This window comes from Excalfactoria chinensis, chromosome 4, assembly GCF_039878825.1.
Source record: "Excalfactoria chinensis isolate bCotChi1 chromosome 4, bCotChi1.hap2, whole genome shotgun sequence".
NCBI lineage: Eukaryota > Metazoa > Chordata > Aves > Galliformes > Phasianidae > Excalfactoria > Excalfactoria chinensis.
The window spans coordinates 23,177,220-23,196,554 of NC_092828.1; the positions used below are offsets into that span (position 1 = coordinate 23,177,220).

Here is a 19,335-nt window from a genome sequence, read left to right on the forward strand (position 1 = left end):
TAATTTAATGGAGGCTGTAGTATGACATGCCTTTTTTCCCCCCTTATTTTAATGTTTAAAGGTAAAATTTTACCACATTCAGATATTCTATTTAGATTTATTCAGACAATTGCATTTTTATCATATTCTGCTTTTGTTTAGTTTTGATTTTTATTCTAAAGAAGACATGTAAATTTTGTGGTTCATTTTTGAATGTTATTTTACTCTATTTCAAAACTTACTATTACCTATTTACTTTAGCATTCTGTGTTTGTACATAGTAAAGTGACCTCTTCACATCCATACTGAAATTCTCTTTCATTCAAATCTGCTAGGAATGGACAGAAGTGTAAACTTTGTTTTATAAAAAGCCAAAACAAGAACTTGTGCTGTACTTACTTTTCAGAATAGGAATGAGAAGTATGGAGAATGAATATTGGCTATCTATCTGTGCATAAGTGAAAGTCACACCTCTTAAGAAAATAAAGCCTGGTATTAACAAATTTCTACTTTACTCCAGATGCTTCTTTCCTCCTTCTGCCTTAGTTCTCAGAAACTGCAGGAAGCACTCAACATTTTGCATGCTTTCCGTAAGTTGTCAGTAGAAGCCTCTCCATTTCAAAGGCACAAATCATTTCCCTCAAGTTCAGCAGAATTACACATGAAATATTTCAATTTTACATGCTCTAAAAGCTACTTTCCCTAAACACACATATAGCAACGAAAGCTGAGAACAGAACCTGAATAAAAATACATGTCAATAATTTTTCATCAGTCATCTGACAATCCACAGACACAGTAACACTATTATTTTCTTCACTTTACCCCTTTACTTCTCAATATATCCATACCTTCCTCCAGCTGCTGTTGGTTGTTTTCACACCAGTACAAGTCAGCCCACTTTACAATCTCACCACCCCATGTTATCTATAACCACTGGGAAGAGCAGGTGATTCAGTAACATTCCTGTCTGGCGTCTAGTGAAGCTCTTTTGTTCTTTCTCCCATGACTATAAAGGCAGACCAACTCCTTAATTTAGCATGATGTTCAGTGGTAAGAGTAGTCTCCCAAGCCAAAATTCCTATCTCACGGCATCTACTATAATATTTTTTTAAAAAGATATTCAGTAATTCAGAAGTTATGAGTTGATTTGCCCAGATACGGAAAGTAAAGTAAAGTTCATTGGCTACAACATGATCAAAAATTCTGGAAGCTCTAGTTTTAAAAGCAATCTGCTAAGACGCCTCCAGCAGACAACCCTGGCTGATAAACCCTGCTGATATCTATATTCTTCATGCTGATATATAAATTACTGTTAAATTACTGACCGCATGCATCCAGAATTGCATGTTCCAGTACTACACTGGAAACTTACTCTATTAACCTTGTTCAGATTTAAGATAATTCCAATCCATGTTTACTGCAACATTGTATCATTGCATTTATCTATTTGTTCCTTAAGTTACATAGAAAAATGATAAGACACCCTGATCCAAGAATAACAGAAAAAATAAATTAAATTAGCATGTCAATCAGAATTTCACAGGTAGATTCCATGTGCAAGTCTCAGATAGTGGTGACGTGCATTTGTGCCCTCTAAATATTTAATATACCAGCAAGTCTTACATGAAATAAAAGAAAGAATATTTCATGTGTTTGGCACATGCATTTCTGAAACAAGCTTTAAACTCACATTCACAGGAGTCATATCATTAAATGGAAAGAAGGTCCATTTTCAGTGTTCCCTGCATGATGTCTGTGTTCACTTATCCAGTTGTCTAACAAGTATACAATTTCTGTGTAATCAATTTACTTATTTTCACCATTTCAGTACTGAAATAATAAAGCAGACTCCTTTCTCCCACTTGACATTGCTTGAATGCAAACCAACTAAACTGAATGTAAAATTGAACCTTTTATGTAGCACACACACTTCTAAAACCATGCTGATGCCCACAGGAACTGCATGTGGCTATTTAACATGATTAATGGAGTGAATTTATACAGCAAGCCTATTTTTCTATATTAGTGTGTGATAAAAGTATTTTCAACACATGATAAATGCCTCTTCAACTTGATTGTCTCTAGATATAAGACATAGAGAAAATAATCAGTGAATGAAAAAACCATTGCACCCAATAGAAACCATAGCAGTAGAGCTGGCTAATATATGAGACAGCACCAAGCTTCTTGTGCAAACTGCAGAAATTCTTTCACATGCAGCTGAAAATTACACAGATGTTATCTACCAGAACAAAAACAAACAAAAAAAAAAAATAATAATAATAATAAAAAGAAAGAAAAAAAAAATGAAAAGAGGAAAAAAAAAAAAAAAAAAAAGACAACTTGTACAGGCAAAAGCATTTGAGGGTATCTGTTCTTGTATAAGGATGCAAAATCCTTCCTTGTAAGGTAATCCAACATGTGTCTGAGTGCAGGCACGTTTACAGTGGGGAGAATTCTGACTACACAGTATCAACCGTAGAGAAATGCACAACATTATTTGAACATCATGAAGTGTTTGGAGTACCTGGGATGTGGCCAAGGGTGAAATACAAACTTCCCCTTCTCAAAGCCCAGTCAGTGAGGATCAGAGAGTCCCTACATCTTGCTGGCATGAACTGAAGGTAAGAACTCTGTCTAGGTCACAGAAAGAAGACCTCAGCTACAGAAAACATAATCAAACTACTCAAATCCAAGAGCAGTTAAGCATGGGCCTCCATTAAACTATACAGTCAGAGCCCTTTGCCAAAAACAGAGTTAAAAGTGAAGGGGATTTTCTACAGTTCTAATATTTACAATTATTTGTACATATGTACATATTTATATATTCATACCTGGACAATGTGACAATAAAGGGATAATTAATAATTACAAATAAAACATTTTAAAAATGTGTAACTATATCATGAAGGAAACCTCTTTTATTGCTTGCCTTCCAGCCTTATGCTCATAATCACACTATTGCAAACATCTCCACATTACATGGAAGATCTACATTTGTATATAAATATATATGAAAATAAGGATATTTTTATTTTAATGTTATGAGTAAAGTGCTTTTTTTTTTTTTTTTTTTTTTAACTACTGTTGATGAGAAAGGCTTAATCTGAAAGTTTAATCAGAGGGACTTAAAGGGATACACACCTTGTCCACACTTCTCCCTTTATTTTGCTGTCTTCTTTATTCTGCTGATGTTAACTCTGTCTTAACTATTAATTCTATTCATAAAATGCATTTGTGACCTTGGCATCTATACAGTCACACAAAGTACAAAACAGAATCACATTAAAAGCAAAGAAAATGCAAGAAAACAAAACAACAAATAAAAGCAGTGTTTCTTTTTGTTGTTTTTAGCACATTTCCATGTCTTAATATAATTTTTTTATTTAATTATAGAAATATTTTTACAACTTTGTTAAACTCTGAACATACCTATTTTATGCACTATACTCAAATACTGTACAAAACTGCAATAAATGACACTATACGACTACATATGTCTACTAGAAGACATCATCATAAAGGTGTATCTTTTTCTAACGGTCAACTAATAACTGCTAATGTATGTGTGAATCAAAATATTTTTGTCTGGTCACATATACTAAATTCTAAATGCAGTACACAATTACTACTTACGTTATGATTTACCAGGCCTTTAGGGGCATAAAGAATCTTTGCAAAGGCTCAGATGAAAAACAATTTTACTGATCAGTATTAAATGTTCATATAAAATTGCAAATGGCAGATCCAATTTTGTTGTATTTATATATATGAAATACAGTTGATACCTACTGATGATGCATGACCTTTTATTAAAAAAATAACATTCAAATCTTAGCAAAACCATTTTTAGTATACAAAGTTGTTGGAAATTTATGTCAGCGAAATGTAAAGTTGCAATTTACAAAAGCAGCAGCAAATCTTATTCATATGGACAATTTCCTGAACTTAAATCGTGAATTCTTGTTTCCTTTGAAAACAGTTTCTGGGGAAAATGCAGACAAATCCTTTAATGGCAGGTTTTAGAATAACACTGAGCAAGAAAAAGAATGTATTATGGTATTAACATACTTAACCCTGAAAAATTTCGGAGTGCTTTTTATGAAGCTGACAGTAACCTGATTAAGAACAAAATCAAGAAGCAGAATAATCAAGAAACAGAAAAATCCAACTTCGTTAAGCCAGACAACCTGGTTTAGCAACACCAAATTAAGAAAACAGTGAAGAGTAAAAGCTGATTAATATTAGAAATCTGCTCAACACTTTTTCTCTGAAATTAACTGTAGTAGTTTATTAACAGCTTCAAACAGGACAGAAGTAAGAAACTTGTGGCTTTTGCAATATAGTAGCCTTTACTACCTCCTCAGCCTAACTAGTATCCAGAATTATTGTGAATAACAGAACTGTACGACCTCCGTACTCTTATGTACATGGGTACCGCTATTGTATGAAACAATTATACTCTTTTAAAAAAATCATTTTTAAATGACAATTCCTTTCATTAAAGTAGAATTAGTTACTTTGTAGAAAAATATTTTAACTTTAAATTAAAAAAATACTGTTCCTAAATAATTATGTAGGATCATATCTTTATTTCTTTGTACGGAGAGAATATAATTCTGTATATTTGAATCCTAGTTTAACAGAGCTCCCCTGGGTATAACTTTTAAAGAGTTGGCTATATTTGCCATGGGTGCTATCTGTTTACAGACCCATGAATTAACACTGTGTCCCTCCTTTGGAGATACACAGATAAGACATTTATATACACTCTGTACATAATGGTTCACAGATTAGCAGTTATTAGTCGTACTGTACATAGCGGACAACCTATCTGATTAGAATGATGTTTTAAGTCCTCAGTGTAATTCAGGTTTTAGGTTGATGGTGCAAAGCCAAGTAAAACAGGCTCCCTGTTTAAATATGTAGCCCAATACACTAAGTTAAAAGTACCAAATAAGACTGGAAACACTATTCTAGACATTCTGTCAATTTTACTAACACTGTTGAATGTCTTCTTTGCTTCCTGTGGCTTCGCTTCTGGTTTTGCCTTGTTGGGTTCTGCAGTTGTAGCACTCTTGGAGATGGTTGGTAGAACTGAGTCCTTGGTAATATTTGGAGCATAGTTGGCAACAGCCACTGCATAGGCATTGTTTTTCTTAATGACAGATGCTTTTTCTTTTTTCTATTAGAGAAAGCATGAAGTTTAAATATTTAATGTGTATTTGTCATATCAGACTTAACATAGCCTTACCAATACAAAACAAACAATAAAGTATATTAAAATAAGAGTCAAGAATAACATAATGGTAAATTCAGGTTCATAGAAAAACATATCCTACCCCAAAACATAATGAATGCTTTAAAAACATGGACTACTACACCATCCGTTAAAAATACTACTGAAGTTTTATGGGCAAGAGTCTGTTCCTGTGATTGTAAGGATAACTGGAATAATCAGCCTTACTCAAAGAGTTTTGTTTCTAACTCCTCACAACAGAACTCCTAACAACATTTTACAGAGTTCTCAGTTAAGAGGACTAGAAGGAGAAAAAGAGAGGAACAGAAAAAACGATTACCAAGAATTGTAACAAAATGAAAAGCAGGCCATCCTTGCCATATAAATTAACATCACATAATACCCCAACCAAAAAAATAGAGAAATTTCATTAATAGTCTACATTTTTAGTCTGTTATGTATTGTTCTTGATGCATTCAAAATGCTGAGAAACTGTCAGTAAATTAAACTTCACATCTACTCCTACCATCCAGGAAGAAAAAATTCATATATCCTAATTTTAGGAGAACCACAAAATTAAGAGTACTCTTTGTCAGAAGAATTGCAGAGATAGTATCCACAATTAATAGAGATCACAATAACACTCTTGCTTTTTCTGTGGAATAAAATTATGCTCTCATAACTTATCTCCTGAAAAAAAATAAGGGATACAAAATACATGTGTTGCTCTGAAAGTACTGTTCCTATTTATTTCTATGGAAACTACAACAGCTACAGAGCACAATAACATTTTTTGATAGAGCAAATTCTCAGCTACAAAATACTGTTTTTCAACAATAGTAACCACCATTAACTACTCATTTTCACATGCAACGAAGAAAAATCTGCGTGCGGAACTCATACAAATCTGTTCCAGTGGAGATGACTCACTGTTGGTGTTACCACGGCTGAAATATACCACCCACCACTCAGTGTGCTTGCATTCGGTTTGATCTCCATAAACATTCATCAAGTGTCAATGAATATCAGTGGGTGCCATTTTTTCCATATGGAGGAATTCAGTGACATGCCTTTGCATCGTGCATACTTCCATGTCAAATGCCCTTTTGTCAGGCTGCCCCTCTTGTGCCATTTTCAACAAAATTTAACAGAATATTGATGGGAAACGTGAGACTCTACTGCCAGCATCATCTTTTGATGAGCCAAAATAATAAAATAAAAGGCAGTACTTTCAGAGCAAGACTTGTATGTTGAACTTAGATTCTTAACAGACAGTGCAGAGAAGTTTGTCGCCAAGTGAAAATACAGCTGAGCAAGCCCAGATGCTTCATAACACCATCAGATTTTACAAAATATTTATGAAATTAAATAAATATAAGCAAGGCATATAAAGTTTTTGTTTGTTTGTTTTTTAATGATTTCCTTTACTCTGGCAAGCATTAATTTAAGATTTGCCCTGAAAGAACCCTGCAGGCAACCCAGACAAGGGCCAGTCACTTAGTGAAATTCATTCTGTATTTTTATTGCGTACAGCTAGATGGCTAGGACCTTGTGACACAGTGCAGTCACAAGCTACAGGATAATAATCCTGTCACCTTACCAGGCTTTCTTGTTAACTGCTGTGAATATCCTCCACTTTCCTCAGAAACCTTATGAAAAGGTTATTGTCAGAAGAATAAACTATTATAAGCCAATGAAGGGGAGGAAAATAATACATTAAACACTGCTAAAAATTGAAATAGCCTCATTTTGAGAAATAAAAATTCTTACATAGCTTTTTCTCACATATTAAATAATGCGGATTAAAGAAATGGCCACTTGATAACTATAACATGAAAATGATGCAGATACATCCATGAGTGTGTATATATTGCATATATTCAGAAAGCCCACATAAAGCTTTTTTTCATATCACCAGTGACACTACTCACCTCAAATGAAACCATTAGTAGATGGTTATTTTTGGTGAGTAACTTCTTAGAATGTATATATGATTTATGTTTCAAAGTGATTCAAAGTTCAAGCTAGTTAATCTTTGTTCATCCTTTATTTTTCCTCACCAATGAGTGTCTTTTCTTATTATTTGAATGTCATATGTTTTCTAGTAATAGCCAACTTAAAAACAAACAAACATATTACAGTTGTATACTACACTTGATTGGAAATAGGGCTATTTCCTAAGGACTTACCTTATCATTCACTACACTTTTTCCATCCCAGGCCCATCCTCGTTTTGTGAAATAATTTACTGTTGCAAATTCAATTAACGCAGAGAATACAAATGCATAACAAACAGCAATAAACCAATCCATAGCTGTTGCATATGCTACTTTGGGGAGTGAATTTCGAGCACTGATGCTCAGTGTTGTCATTGTCAACACAGTAGTAACTCCTGTAAGGGGATAAGAAAAAAAAAAAAAAAAAAAAAAAAAAGAACATCACCAATTTTACTTGAATTTTGAATGTTAAAATCTAAAACAAAAAACAAAGTGGAAAAATTGCTTGTCTAAGGCAGTGTCATATTAAAGCCTAGATCTGGAGTTTGCAATTAGCTTTCTTTCCAGCCAGCCAATGACACAGTTGAAGACCTAAACAGGTTAATTTTCATTCAGATTTTCAGAACAAGATTTTATTTTTCCTAGAACAGCATATTGATTTTGACAGGCCAGATTACTATAACTGTATCTGATATGTCAGAAAGTAAGACTTGATTATGCATGATTGCTGTTCTTGGAACACGACAGTTATTAAGAGCACTTTACAATACTTAATGAAAACCCAGTAGGAAGCCAGAAATTCTACAATAAATAAATAAATAAATCAGAAAAAGGATACTTGAGAAGGAAAAATGAGATGAATGTTTTAGCAAGAAGAAACTCACAGCCAGAAATGAAATCTCCATTCCTTAAGCAAATCAATTCTTACACATGAGGCTGAATCACACTTGGACAAACTAAACTATTCCCTTTGTGGTATACCATTACATATGTTTCCAGAAGAAAAAGCAATACAAAGTGAAATACTTAGCATAGATCAGCAAACCTGCACTCCATTAACAGACTAAGGAGCTTCCACAGCAGTGAAATTGGTAACAGCTTCAAAAACTGTGAACTCATAAAATTGTTGTCACAGGAATCCCAAGAGAAAAAAAATCACTCTCCCTAAATCAGATCCTCTGCTGTAAGCAATCTTTCACCTAGGTTTTGCAGGATCAACCTAGATCACACATTTCTTCTGCTAGAAGCATTTTTAACTTCCGTGGAAAATAGAAGCAGCAGCTACACCTACTCAGGCCTTTTCAGGCTTTGCAAGTTCTATTCTTTCTGTAAAGAATTTTCACTTCTGTGGTTGTTACAAAAGATGACAGAGCAGACTGTGCTGCTCTCCCTTGATGTGCTTCCAGAGGTCATGATTCCAAAAGGAAGACAAGGCACAGAAATATCTGCTGATTAACTCAGTAACCACAGATCTAAGCAGACATAATTCACTAATTGCTATTTTTTGGCTTCCATATATTAAAGATGGGGATTTGGTCTGGATGTTGTGATGCTGTGATCTAAAGCCTGTACAGTGACAAGGAAGCACATTTTGTTGTATGAAAATGGGTAGACAATGTATTTTGTGAAGGATTTTTTTCTCCTCTGACATTTAGACAACATATGGCTCAATTATTTTCCACACCTCAGGGAAAATGTAGTCTATCTTACATTAAAAATTATCATATGCAAATTTTAACACAGGTCTTGAGCTACAGAGAAGTAATTTTAATTACACAGAAGTATCAGTGAAGTGATTGTTTCCCAGAGATACAGTGACCTTACACATATGCAAATGTATGCAGTTGATAAGGTAGTGTCCTGTTTAAGACCTACATTTTAGAATAAAATAAGCTTCTTGAAGATTCATTGTCTTCTTCAGAAATCTTATTTAAGATTAACTGTTGACCTTTTCTAGTCTCAATTAAAACAACATGAATTTACATCTTGCATCTTGATACCAGTTGGTAACTTCTCTGCAAAGTTCAGCAAACCATGCAACTTTGTGACTCAATTGCTAATCACACAGTACATTGTCACACAGTTGCCAATATATTTTAATTTATTCCTTTATTCTATAAATTGAAGCTATCACATTCATTTAATCTGAATTAAGTGGGAAAAATAAATAAATAAATGGAAAGTTAATCTGTGATAATCTCACTTTAGGAAACTGGGCAATTTTACACTTTCTATTCTTCAGTCAAACAGATGATTAAGTAACTTGAAAAAGCGGTATCTTCAAGCCACTTTTAAGAAAAAGGAAGAAATGAAAATAACCTGCTTCCTTACCACTGCTTAGCCTGTATCACTTATGAACTGGAGTTCTCCCTACAATAAGAGGCAGTCAAAACAATAGAGGAAACCAGTCTCCTACTCTAGATCATATATTACTCCAAACAGTCTAAATAACTTCACAGACTATGTAGAGCTGGCATCTTATCTCACTATGATGAAGAAAGACTACAGTTTACGTACAGGTCAAGAACTGTCTTCTGTAGTTCATTATCCACACAGCCATCATATGATGAAACCACACTGCCATCATATGATGACACTGTGACAGGAAAACAAGGGCAAGCATTATCTTAAAAGAATCAACAAACTCTCATCAGTTTGTCTTTTAAAAAGTTCAAGAAATGAAACCTTTAACAGATCATTTTGATCATAAAATTATAGACTCATAAAATCACCAAGGTTGAGAAAGACATACAAGACCATCCAGTCCAACCATCCACCCATCACCCATAGTTCTCACTAAAACATGTCCCTCAATACAATGTCCAAATGTTCTTTGAACACGTCCAGGGCTGGTGACTCCATCACCACCTCCCTGAGCAGCCCATTCCACTGACTGACCACTCTTTCAGAGAAGTAGTATTTTCATAATGTCCAGCCTAAATCTCCTCTGGTGCGGCTTCAAGCCATTCCCTCTACTCCTAAACTGATAACATTTCCCTTCTCTTAAGAAGATCAAGCATTCTATACTTGATGGTAAATATACCTTAATATACTACAACTTCCCTTCTCAACAGTATATGCCTATAAATGCTAAAAATCTTAGCACTTCAGATTTATCCAGTCAAGCTGAGGATGGAGCTATCTGATTGCTTAGGATTTATGGTGGAGCTTTTGATACTGCATCTGCTCACTGAAGACAAGATATACATCTACAGGACTGTAGAATTCAACATCTTTCATTGACATTAAGTTTGCATATGTGAAAAATACTGGCTTTGTCATATTCTGGATACCAGAATGCAAAGATATTATTCAAGAACTGTTTGAATGTAGGTAGTATTCAAGAACTGTTTAAATGTAGTCAGCTTCCTTTCAGCGAACAATATCTGTTGCTAAACAGTATAGGTCACAGACAGACAATGACTGAAGAAGGAAACAGAAAAACCCAAAATACCTAACTGAAAACATACAGTGAATTTGAAGGAGCTGGCACATACAAACTGAAGTGAAATTCAGTGATGACAAGTAGGCTCATGCTCACATATGTGTGCAAATTCAGCCTATTCCTTAGCCAGGGACAAGTTCTTTTAGATACTAATTCTACTTCTTGTGTAACAAATTCATTTTCTAATTCAAACAGACTTAGTTGTCTAAATCACATCTTATCTGTATTGTGTTGGAATGTAAATATCTCCTTTGAAAATAAATCCAACAAATCACAAAAAGAACATTCTGTAACAGAATAAGTACTTTAGCTTTTCAAATAATCTGTAAATTGTGTTTAAGATCTCAGAATATACTGCTCTTTCCATAACTTCATCTTTTATCACAATATTTGGCAAAGTTACACATAACCTATGACACACAAAATAGATTCATTTTGTTTGTTTGTTTGTTTTAAGGTTAATTAGATCATTTAACCTGGTAAAAAATACTGCATAGATTAATAAAATACAAAAGAAAGTAAAGATTGATCTCTCTTTTATGGAAACATATACTACTAATAAATCTTACTACTTCAGTTTAAAAGGTTGGAGGACTAAACAAATGCAGATGACCTCTGGAAATAGTGTGATTTTAGAGTAAAGGTGTATGACATTTGACTATGCACCATACTATTTACGTGTATATACGTTACATGAGAATACAATACAAAACAACTAGCAACCTATGAGCTAATTCCCAAAGATGAGCTGCAAGTGCAAGCTACTTTAGCTTCCACACAAGTCTTATATGATTATGCTTCCATCAGCACACTAGCTACAGTCTTGGAATAACACTGAGCTGGGAAGATATTAGTTTGTTGGCTGCCAGCTCTGCCTTTAACCAAGTGCTACTGTTTATCATACGTGCTTGCCTATTGAATATCACCATGGTGTTATGTCTACTGTTAACAGAATTCCCCTATTAAGAAACTATAGAGTGAATGTTCTGAGTGGACAGTTATCTCTAAAGGCACAGAAGATAAACTGTGGCCTCTGAAAGACATATATGAAGACAGTTGAGAAATAAATAAAAACATTTCTTTTTTAACAAAATAGGACTAAGGTACACATATACAGAACTGTTCAAAAGGCAGGGTATACCTCATTCAATTCTCATGTATAAATAACCACATAAAAAAATCTGAACTTGTGAACTAATTCTGTATTTGGAGAATTAAAAAGCCTGCCTATTTAAGGTCTAAATAGCTTTTTGTTTCAAAATATATTCAAAATTAATATAGATTCAGAAAAGTTAAACTGAGAACAAACAAAAAACAGGGAAAGGAACATAGCATAAGCATGAGAATAGTGTATTGAGTTTAAAATTCTGTATATTGGAAATATACTAACAAAATAACAAAGGTGTTATTTCTGTTCTTGCCTTGCTCACTTTGGGGATCAAGGAATCCATATCTTACTACTCCTTTTCTAATATTGTCATTCCTACCCTGAAGGGAGTTAAAACACTAACTATGGTTCTAAGAAAGCTGATTTCTGATTTTTCAGTTACTTGCATCTAATCTTGCTATTTATATACATGTGATGCTTCTAAATGCTATGACCCACTAGAAATGAAGTGAGAATTCAATAACCTGCACAAGATTAGCTTTGCTAATATTGTTGACATTAAATGCAGAACAATAAAAACATTACTAAATGAAACAGACCGTAATCTTGCACTAAATGAAGGCATTATAAGCCAGGCTTACTCCCTTTCAATAAAAACACAATCAAATACTTTTCAAATTTGTCTCTTGGAGAAAACACATTCAACATTTATTTACTTAACAGTGATAAAATTTTCTTCTTCCAATAATTTAAAGCAAAGTTGAAACAACAGAGAATTAAGCCACAGTTCTTTTTGGATAGCTTAGGTCAACAATATTAAATAGATGCTGTAAAAGAAAGGGATTAAGGAGCTCAACTATAAAAGAATACTCATTATATCAAGTCCATAATGTTAACCTACAGCTTGAAAGTACATCGCAAGAGAAAAGAGAAAGAATAGTATGTTCTCTCAAACACAGAACACCAAACACTATGTGCTGCTTTGAATAACTAGAGGTTATGTTTCTTTGGAAGAACAGTACTCAAACAATTAATCCTTGGACTCCGTAACTCTTAAGAAGGCACTTGAAAAAAAATCTCATTCATTCTTATAAATGCTTTATCAAAATGAATGCCTTCTACTTTATCATATTTTTAATATCTTTATAGTCACTACAAAATGCAAAGATGAGTATCTAGCAAGGAACCACTTCATATAAAAACGTTAAATACGATCAGTACAAATGTGCAGTAGGCTCTCTTGCAAGTGTTTACACTTCATGCAGGAAGCACTTGATTCATGGGAATCATAGCAGGATTCCCATTTCACTGGGTAGTGTCTACCTGAAAGCCACACCCAAACAAACAACATCTTGAATGAATCTGTGCTGCTCTGTCAAAATTAATTCAATGAACCAGAAAGCTTTAAAAAGCAATAGAGGAACTTTGTTATACAAGTGTGGATACCTTCACGTTTTTGTAACATATTTAGACTGGAGACAAGAGGGTAATAGAAATCCCAGTGACAACTGCTGCTAGTTGGTATGGAGAAAGGCTGGGAGATTCGTCTGGGGCTACATGATTAGAGCAACCATTGGCAGCTTATGCTGACATTCTCATTTAGATTATAAAAAAAAATTAGAAAACAGCTCCTGTAGTGACATCCAACCCTGTGCAGAAGGCTAAGCATGTGGTATAACTGCTGCTCCATCAGGCAGAGACCAGACACGTCAGATGCTCAGTGCAAGCGCCCTGGGTTCACGGTGCCAGCCCAAGCTGGTCGGGAGGGGATGAGGCCATGACTGTTGCTGAGGTGTATGCATGTTTGATAGAAATATAATACTGAAATAGGAACTGCTATTTGTTCCCTACATCCATTGTGCTTGGTCAATATATTTTGAATTTTATGTCACTGGATGGTATGGTTCTGCTCTTGTGACCACTCTACTCAGTTTCTTCAAGACATCCTGATACAGGCAAAATGATCACGTCATACTGTTTTTTAGTACATACTGTTCATTATCCAGAATACATTAAAGTCTCATCCAATTAAAGTGGCAGGCTGTTATGCAGATATTACTTCTTTCCCCAAAATACAAATTAAATAAAAAATCAAGAAAGAACAAGTAAGATGTATGCAGGAAGGGAAGTAACTCCGCAGGGAAACTATCCTGGTGACTTCTTGATGGTGATACTATAACACTTCATTTTAGGGAGAGGAGATGGAAACTGTTTTTGGACAAACCAGCTATGGTGTCCTAATGGTATGGTATATTCTGTATATGTTACAGAAAAGGACGAGGATAGATGTATGGTATTTGACACTGTACTTGCAAGGCTGACAAGGAAAGTGTAGGAAAAAAATTCATTAAAAATGTTTTTAGATAATCAGAAACTTACAAATTGACAGAAGAATTTGAAGAAAAAAAAATTTGTATCTGTCTGTAAAATGACTAGGAAAACATGGTAGCATTCTAGTGCCTCTAAAACTGCTGACCCATTTCATCTGACTTGAGTAAGGCTCATATTCAAAACTGCAATTTTCATTATATTTTTTGTGGCATTTCCTCTGCCAGAAGCGACTGTAAGTGCTTCATTGTGCAAGACTTAATATGCATTTGAGTTTGGCATGTTTTTGAAGCATGGTCTTTACTATAAAACATAAGATTTTATGCAGTATGTTTTATAGCTGATTCCAACAAGACATTATTTTTGTTGTACTTTTATCTTATTCTTTAAAATCAAACAGATTAGAAGAATTCTAAGTTATATGTATTTAAAAAGACATTTGTTACTTTGTTTTACTAAAGAAGAGAATAAATTCTTAATATAAGAAAAGAAGTATCATTCTTCACTGCTGAAGTTGTTTGCTATCCTAAAAAACATTCCAGTTTGTATAAGTGAGAAAGATTTGCTAAGCTCCCAGAAAAAAGGTTTATTTTAAAGAACTTCAGTTTGCAAGTTTTAAAGCATTCAGATAATTCAGGTCCTTAATTTGCTTAATTTACAAACATATTTAGAAATGTACATATCTACTAAGTGCAAAAATGATTAATATCAGTAGAAGAAAGACATTTCAGAATACAATGTAAATTTAATTTTTAAATGGGAATTTTACAACTATCTTCCATTCTGAGAAAACTTTTTCATCTTAAAAGAGGCAAGAGTATAGGGACAGTTCTCACTTGTGCTCATTTCTGAAAGCTTTGGTATTCCCTGGAGTTCTGTAAAATCCTGCTGAAAGTTATTTCAACTAAAAATAGCATTACATTCTACAAAGCAACTTAAGCAAAAAAAAAAAAAAAAAAAAAAAAGGCATCCTAACATCTTCAGCTGTTGCAAACAAGACATGCCACTCAGTATACTCACCAAAAACTGTCCTGGCTGGTACAGATTCTCTGTTCAGCCAAAATGAGACTTGAGAGAGAATGACAGTCATGATGCATGGGAGGTACGTCTGAATGACAAAATAACCAATTTTTCTCTTCAAGTGAAAATGAGCCGTCATTACTGTATATTCACCTAATGTGTCACAAAACAAAAACAAAAACAAAAACAAAAAAACAACAACAAATACAATGGAACAAAAAGTTATCATCTTCAGAAAGTCAAATTCTATAGTAAAAGAAACTTTGGTACGTTTATGTGGACTAAATATACTGGAATTTAATTGAACAAGATGTAGTGGAAGGTAACTTACAGTACACAAACATTTTAAAATGTAGGTACAATTACATCTTATTCCTACTGAGATCCATGGAAGATCAGTACTCAGAAACTTACATGAACTGTTGTATGTATTGATAAGAATTTTGGTGCTGCAGGCCTCTTAAGCAACCCTCTGGAATTCAGACAAAGCACCCTAAGAACTCTGTCTACAGTCATAAAATCACAACATTCCATCACAGCCTGACATGTAGAATTGTAGTTCAGAGCTAGGTAGAATAATCCAGTATTGAATACCAAAAATATGCTGACAGATAAAAATGGTTGGAAACAGCATACTTTACCATTTAGGAGACAAAAAGTCCAATTTACCATCTGAAATTAAACGCCCATCCAAGCCTTGGATTACAATTGTTAGTATTCAAGACTGAGCTCCACAGAGCATAAAAAAATGTCAGCAGGGAGAAGTTCACTTCTACTATTATTTGCTACTTACTGGCTTGAAAGAACTGGTAAATTGCTGCTATGATTTATATGTAGCACACATAAATAAGCTATGGCTAATAACTTTTTTCAGTAGCTTACCACTACTATAAGCCTATGTTCATTATAGCAAAGTGAGTGCTTTTTCTTAAAATATTTTTTTACTAACCTGTACTTGATTTAACTGTCTCTTTTCCAATTGTTTGGCCCAAAAGATCATACTGATTCAATCTTGAACCATCTGGTGCCACCTGTACAGAATCTGAAGCATTATAAGTCCAAATATATGTCACTTCTGATGTTGTGTATGCATCTGTGGAAAGAAGATAAAATATTTTGTCAGTAATTTTAAGCAAACAACTTACATCAAGACTCATCTAATTAGAAGGGCTACTTAATTTCCTTTCAAAAAGGAAACCCCAAAAAACTAAAATGATTAGCAAAAAACATTCATATATTTTAAATAACTTTACAGCAGCGTAAGTACTTATCGCTGCATGGGAATAGAGCATACAGTTGTATTTTTATTAATCACAATTTATTGGTATAAATTGTATAATTAATTCTTCCATACTATTGAAAAAAAATAATAATCTCACACATAAACTATGTATGCGTCCTAAAATTCACAATAAACCAGATGAAAAGAATAATAATTCATAAGATTTGGATACACAATTAATATATATATATATCATTTCTATACTGTTCTCACCTTCCATTTCCCCACTCTCCCCTTGGTTGTGTATCACAGACATTTTGTTATTCATACCTGCGTCTGGGGAGACAGGTTCTGTGACAATGCTCTTAAAAGACTTGCAGAAGCTCAGAGCTTTAGCCTCTTATATCTCAGTCCTAAATATTAGATGTATCTTTGGGGCATACTGACATTAAGCAATCTGCTTTCTCATTGCATTCATCAGAAAACATACAATTATCCTTGTCAAGTAAAAATAAACTAAAAAGGAAGGAAATCAATGTGGTATTTTAGATAGCATTTATTTTTCCCCAATGAGTAAAAAAGAAAAATAAAAAAAGTGTATATAACCTGCAAGTTTTTCCAATCTAATACCCTCATAAACAAATGGAGTATGAAAGGAAAAGGGTAAAACACTGATGGAAGAAATTGTGCACTCACTTTGATTGACTGAGACAAGTGCATTTGAAATCTTATACATATCTGTAGTGAAGTGAAAATTAAAAAAGCAACATTTCTGTTGGACTGCAAACATTTTCACTTGAGAAATCTCTGCAGGACTTGAAAGATGTTTCTTCATTCAATTTGCCATAAACTGTAAGACTAACATAGCAGGCAGGCAGCATGCAGAGGTCATTAACACTTCCGTTAGAACTACCTATATTCCCACAAGAAGCCCTCTGCTTTAGTGCAAATCAGTAACTTTGCCAATTTCTGATTTGTCCCAACACTCTTCATTGTTTGTTAGACTTTTTGATGAAGATGAAGAATGGCAATTTATTAATCTACAGCTTCTCCAGTACATCCAGCTTGGCTTTTCTCTTGAGCACAACAAAGAAACTGAGACAGTCTTGCAGGCTGATGATCCTCTTAGCAATGTAAGATTAGCAGAATGTATGAGAAGCTGTGACAAATATATACTATTGGCAGACTTGCCTCAGCTAAACCAAATCCTCAGGATTTTGGCTTATTTTCACCACTATTCATCATTTAAATTCAGTCCCAGAATGAAAGATGAAAAATGAAAGCATAGAAATGAGCTCTAGTTAAAGAAATGAGTGGGAAGCCTTTCAAAATGAACAGAAATAAGCCTCCAGTGTGTGCCAACTGGCTGGAACACAGGTGACTATGAGGAGAAAAGACAGCTTTCCTAAAATCACTTTTCTCACAGTTACAGTTTTAATTCTGCTTTTTACTGGAAATGCAGAAACCACAGGAAGAGAACAAAGAACAAATTAGTAATGAAAACAAATAGAAAGGAAAAACAAACAGCAAATGCCACTCTCACAAATAGAAAAGAAAAACAAACAGCAAGTCCCACTCTCAAAGTCCAATATACCTACTCAGAACAGTTTCCAAACTTAGCAATGTGGATCAAGTCGTACTGTGAAGTACCTTCTTAGCTTGAGTACCAGTTTTGTTATTATAGGTGTTTTTGTATTAAATCAATTGTTTTGAGGATACATTGAATCTTTTTCTCCCTCATACATGTATCTTACTCTGCACATGTATATGAATATTATTCATGAGCAGCTGGTATTGGCCAACATTTCTAGTGTTATTTAGTTAAGCTGTATTTTGTACTATAAATGTAATAAAATACTTAGTGGAAAAAAGGCTCCATGGCAAAATTATTATGAACTATAACCATCTTTTATCTCTACAGTTAAGGCCTCCCTTTAGTGTGGCAGCATAATCAGAAACATAGGCTTAATTAAGTTTGTTCTTTTTTTTTCTTTTTTTTCCACCAAACTCCATGGAAATGGGACACACCAGTTTTATGGAGAGAATGTGCACAGTGCCCTGACAGCATTCATCTCGTGAATGATCTTCTTAGTGGTGGCCTATCACCTGCTTTGCCACCTGTGGTAGCTACAGTAAAAATTAAAAGAGCCAGCATTTGTTAGTATTATATGGTTTCCTTAAAAAAATGTGGCCATTTCCTGAGCCTGGCACAGAATGCAGACTGCAGACAAAAAAAGAAATAATAATTGTAATGATAAAAAATCAAGAAATACATATAATGCAATTCTATTTCACAAAGAAGAAGAAGGACTGCTATACAGGTGAATGAAATCATACTGCTGTTAAAATAATAATATTGAGATCAAAGTCCATCTAACTTGCCAATATGCTAATGAATTATTTTTTAATTTTTTTTTTCTTATCACAAGAAGCCATATGTTTCTACCTTAACTAAAGAATGGAAAAGTAAACATGATTTAAAATAAAGAGGAAGAAAAGGTTTCAATAAATGAAGACATTCTTCAAAGTCTTTACTTGCACTTCATTAATACAATAGGTACATTCTACACAGGCTATGGACGCCTAAGTTTGTATTCACGAGAATGGTTAGTATTCTGGAATAAAAGCAGATCAGTGCAGTGATGAAATAGGTGCACAGTATTTACTGTTAAATTGTGTCAAGAATGTTTCAAAATACACTAAAAGATACAATACCGAATAGATAAAACCAACTGCAATGTGTCAGGTTACCAATTATTTATTTATTTATTTTAAAGCACAGCCTTGTGTTTTAAACCTCCCTTGTTACAACTTGTTTGAAATAAAGTGATGGCTGAGCACTGTTAAGCTTTCAGTAACCAAAGATCACACTTACAGCTGCCAAATTTCAGTGGGCATGAATGAGCATCCATAGGGAAGTCCTCCAAGTGCATTGGACATTCGGCTTGGACTGTAAGCCTAAAAGGCAAAAAGACCACTATGCATTTAAGTCAG

The 19,335-nt window shown here is 33.9% G+C and overlaps 1 protein-coding gene across 4 annotated transcripts in view; it reads right to left on the reverse strand.

Annotated features, from left to right (window-relative positions):
• Nucleotides 1-2,759: 2,759 nt before the first annotated feature.
• The window catches only part of GABRA2 (gamma-aminobutyric acid type A receptor subunit alpha2), a 53,383-nt gene continuing 36,807 nt past the window's right edge, over nt 2,760-19,335 (reverse strand). For 3 of the 4 annotated variants that reach the window (XM_072334266.1, XM_072334267.1, XM_072334265.1), the window contains exons 6-10: nt 19,217-19,299; nt 16,069-16,212; nt 15,120-15,272; nt 7,411-7,613; nt 2,760-5,167 (exon numbers count right to left, since the gene is read on the reverse strand). In XM_072334266.1, coding sequence (XP_072190367.1) covers nt 4,859-5,167; nt 7,411-7,613; nt 15,120-15,272; nt 16,069-16,212; nt 19,217-19,299 — 892 coding nt within the window. In that variant the 3' untranslated portion in view covers nt 2,760-4,858. The remainder of the gene's footprint in view (nt 5,168-7,410; nt 7,614-15,119; nt 15,273-16,068; nt 16,213-19,216; nt 19,300-19,335) is intronic. The other variant, XM_072334268.1, reaches the window with a different exon arrangement.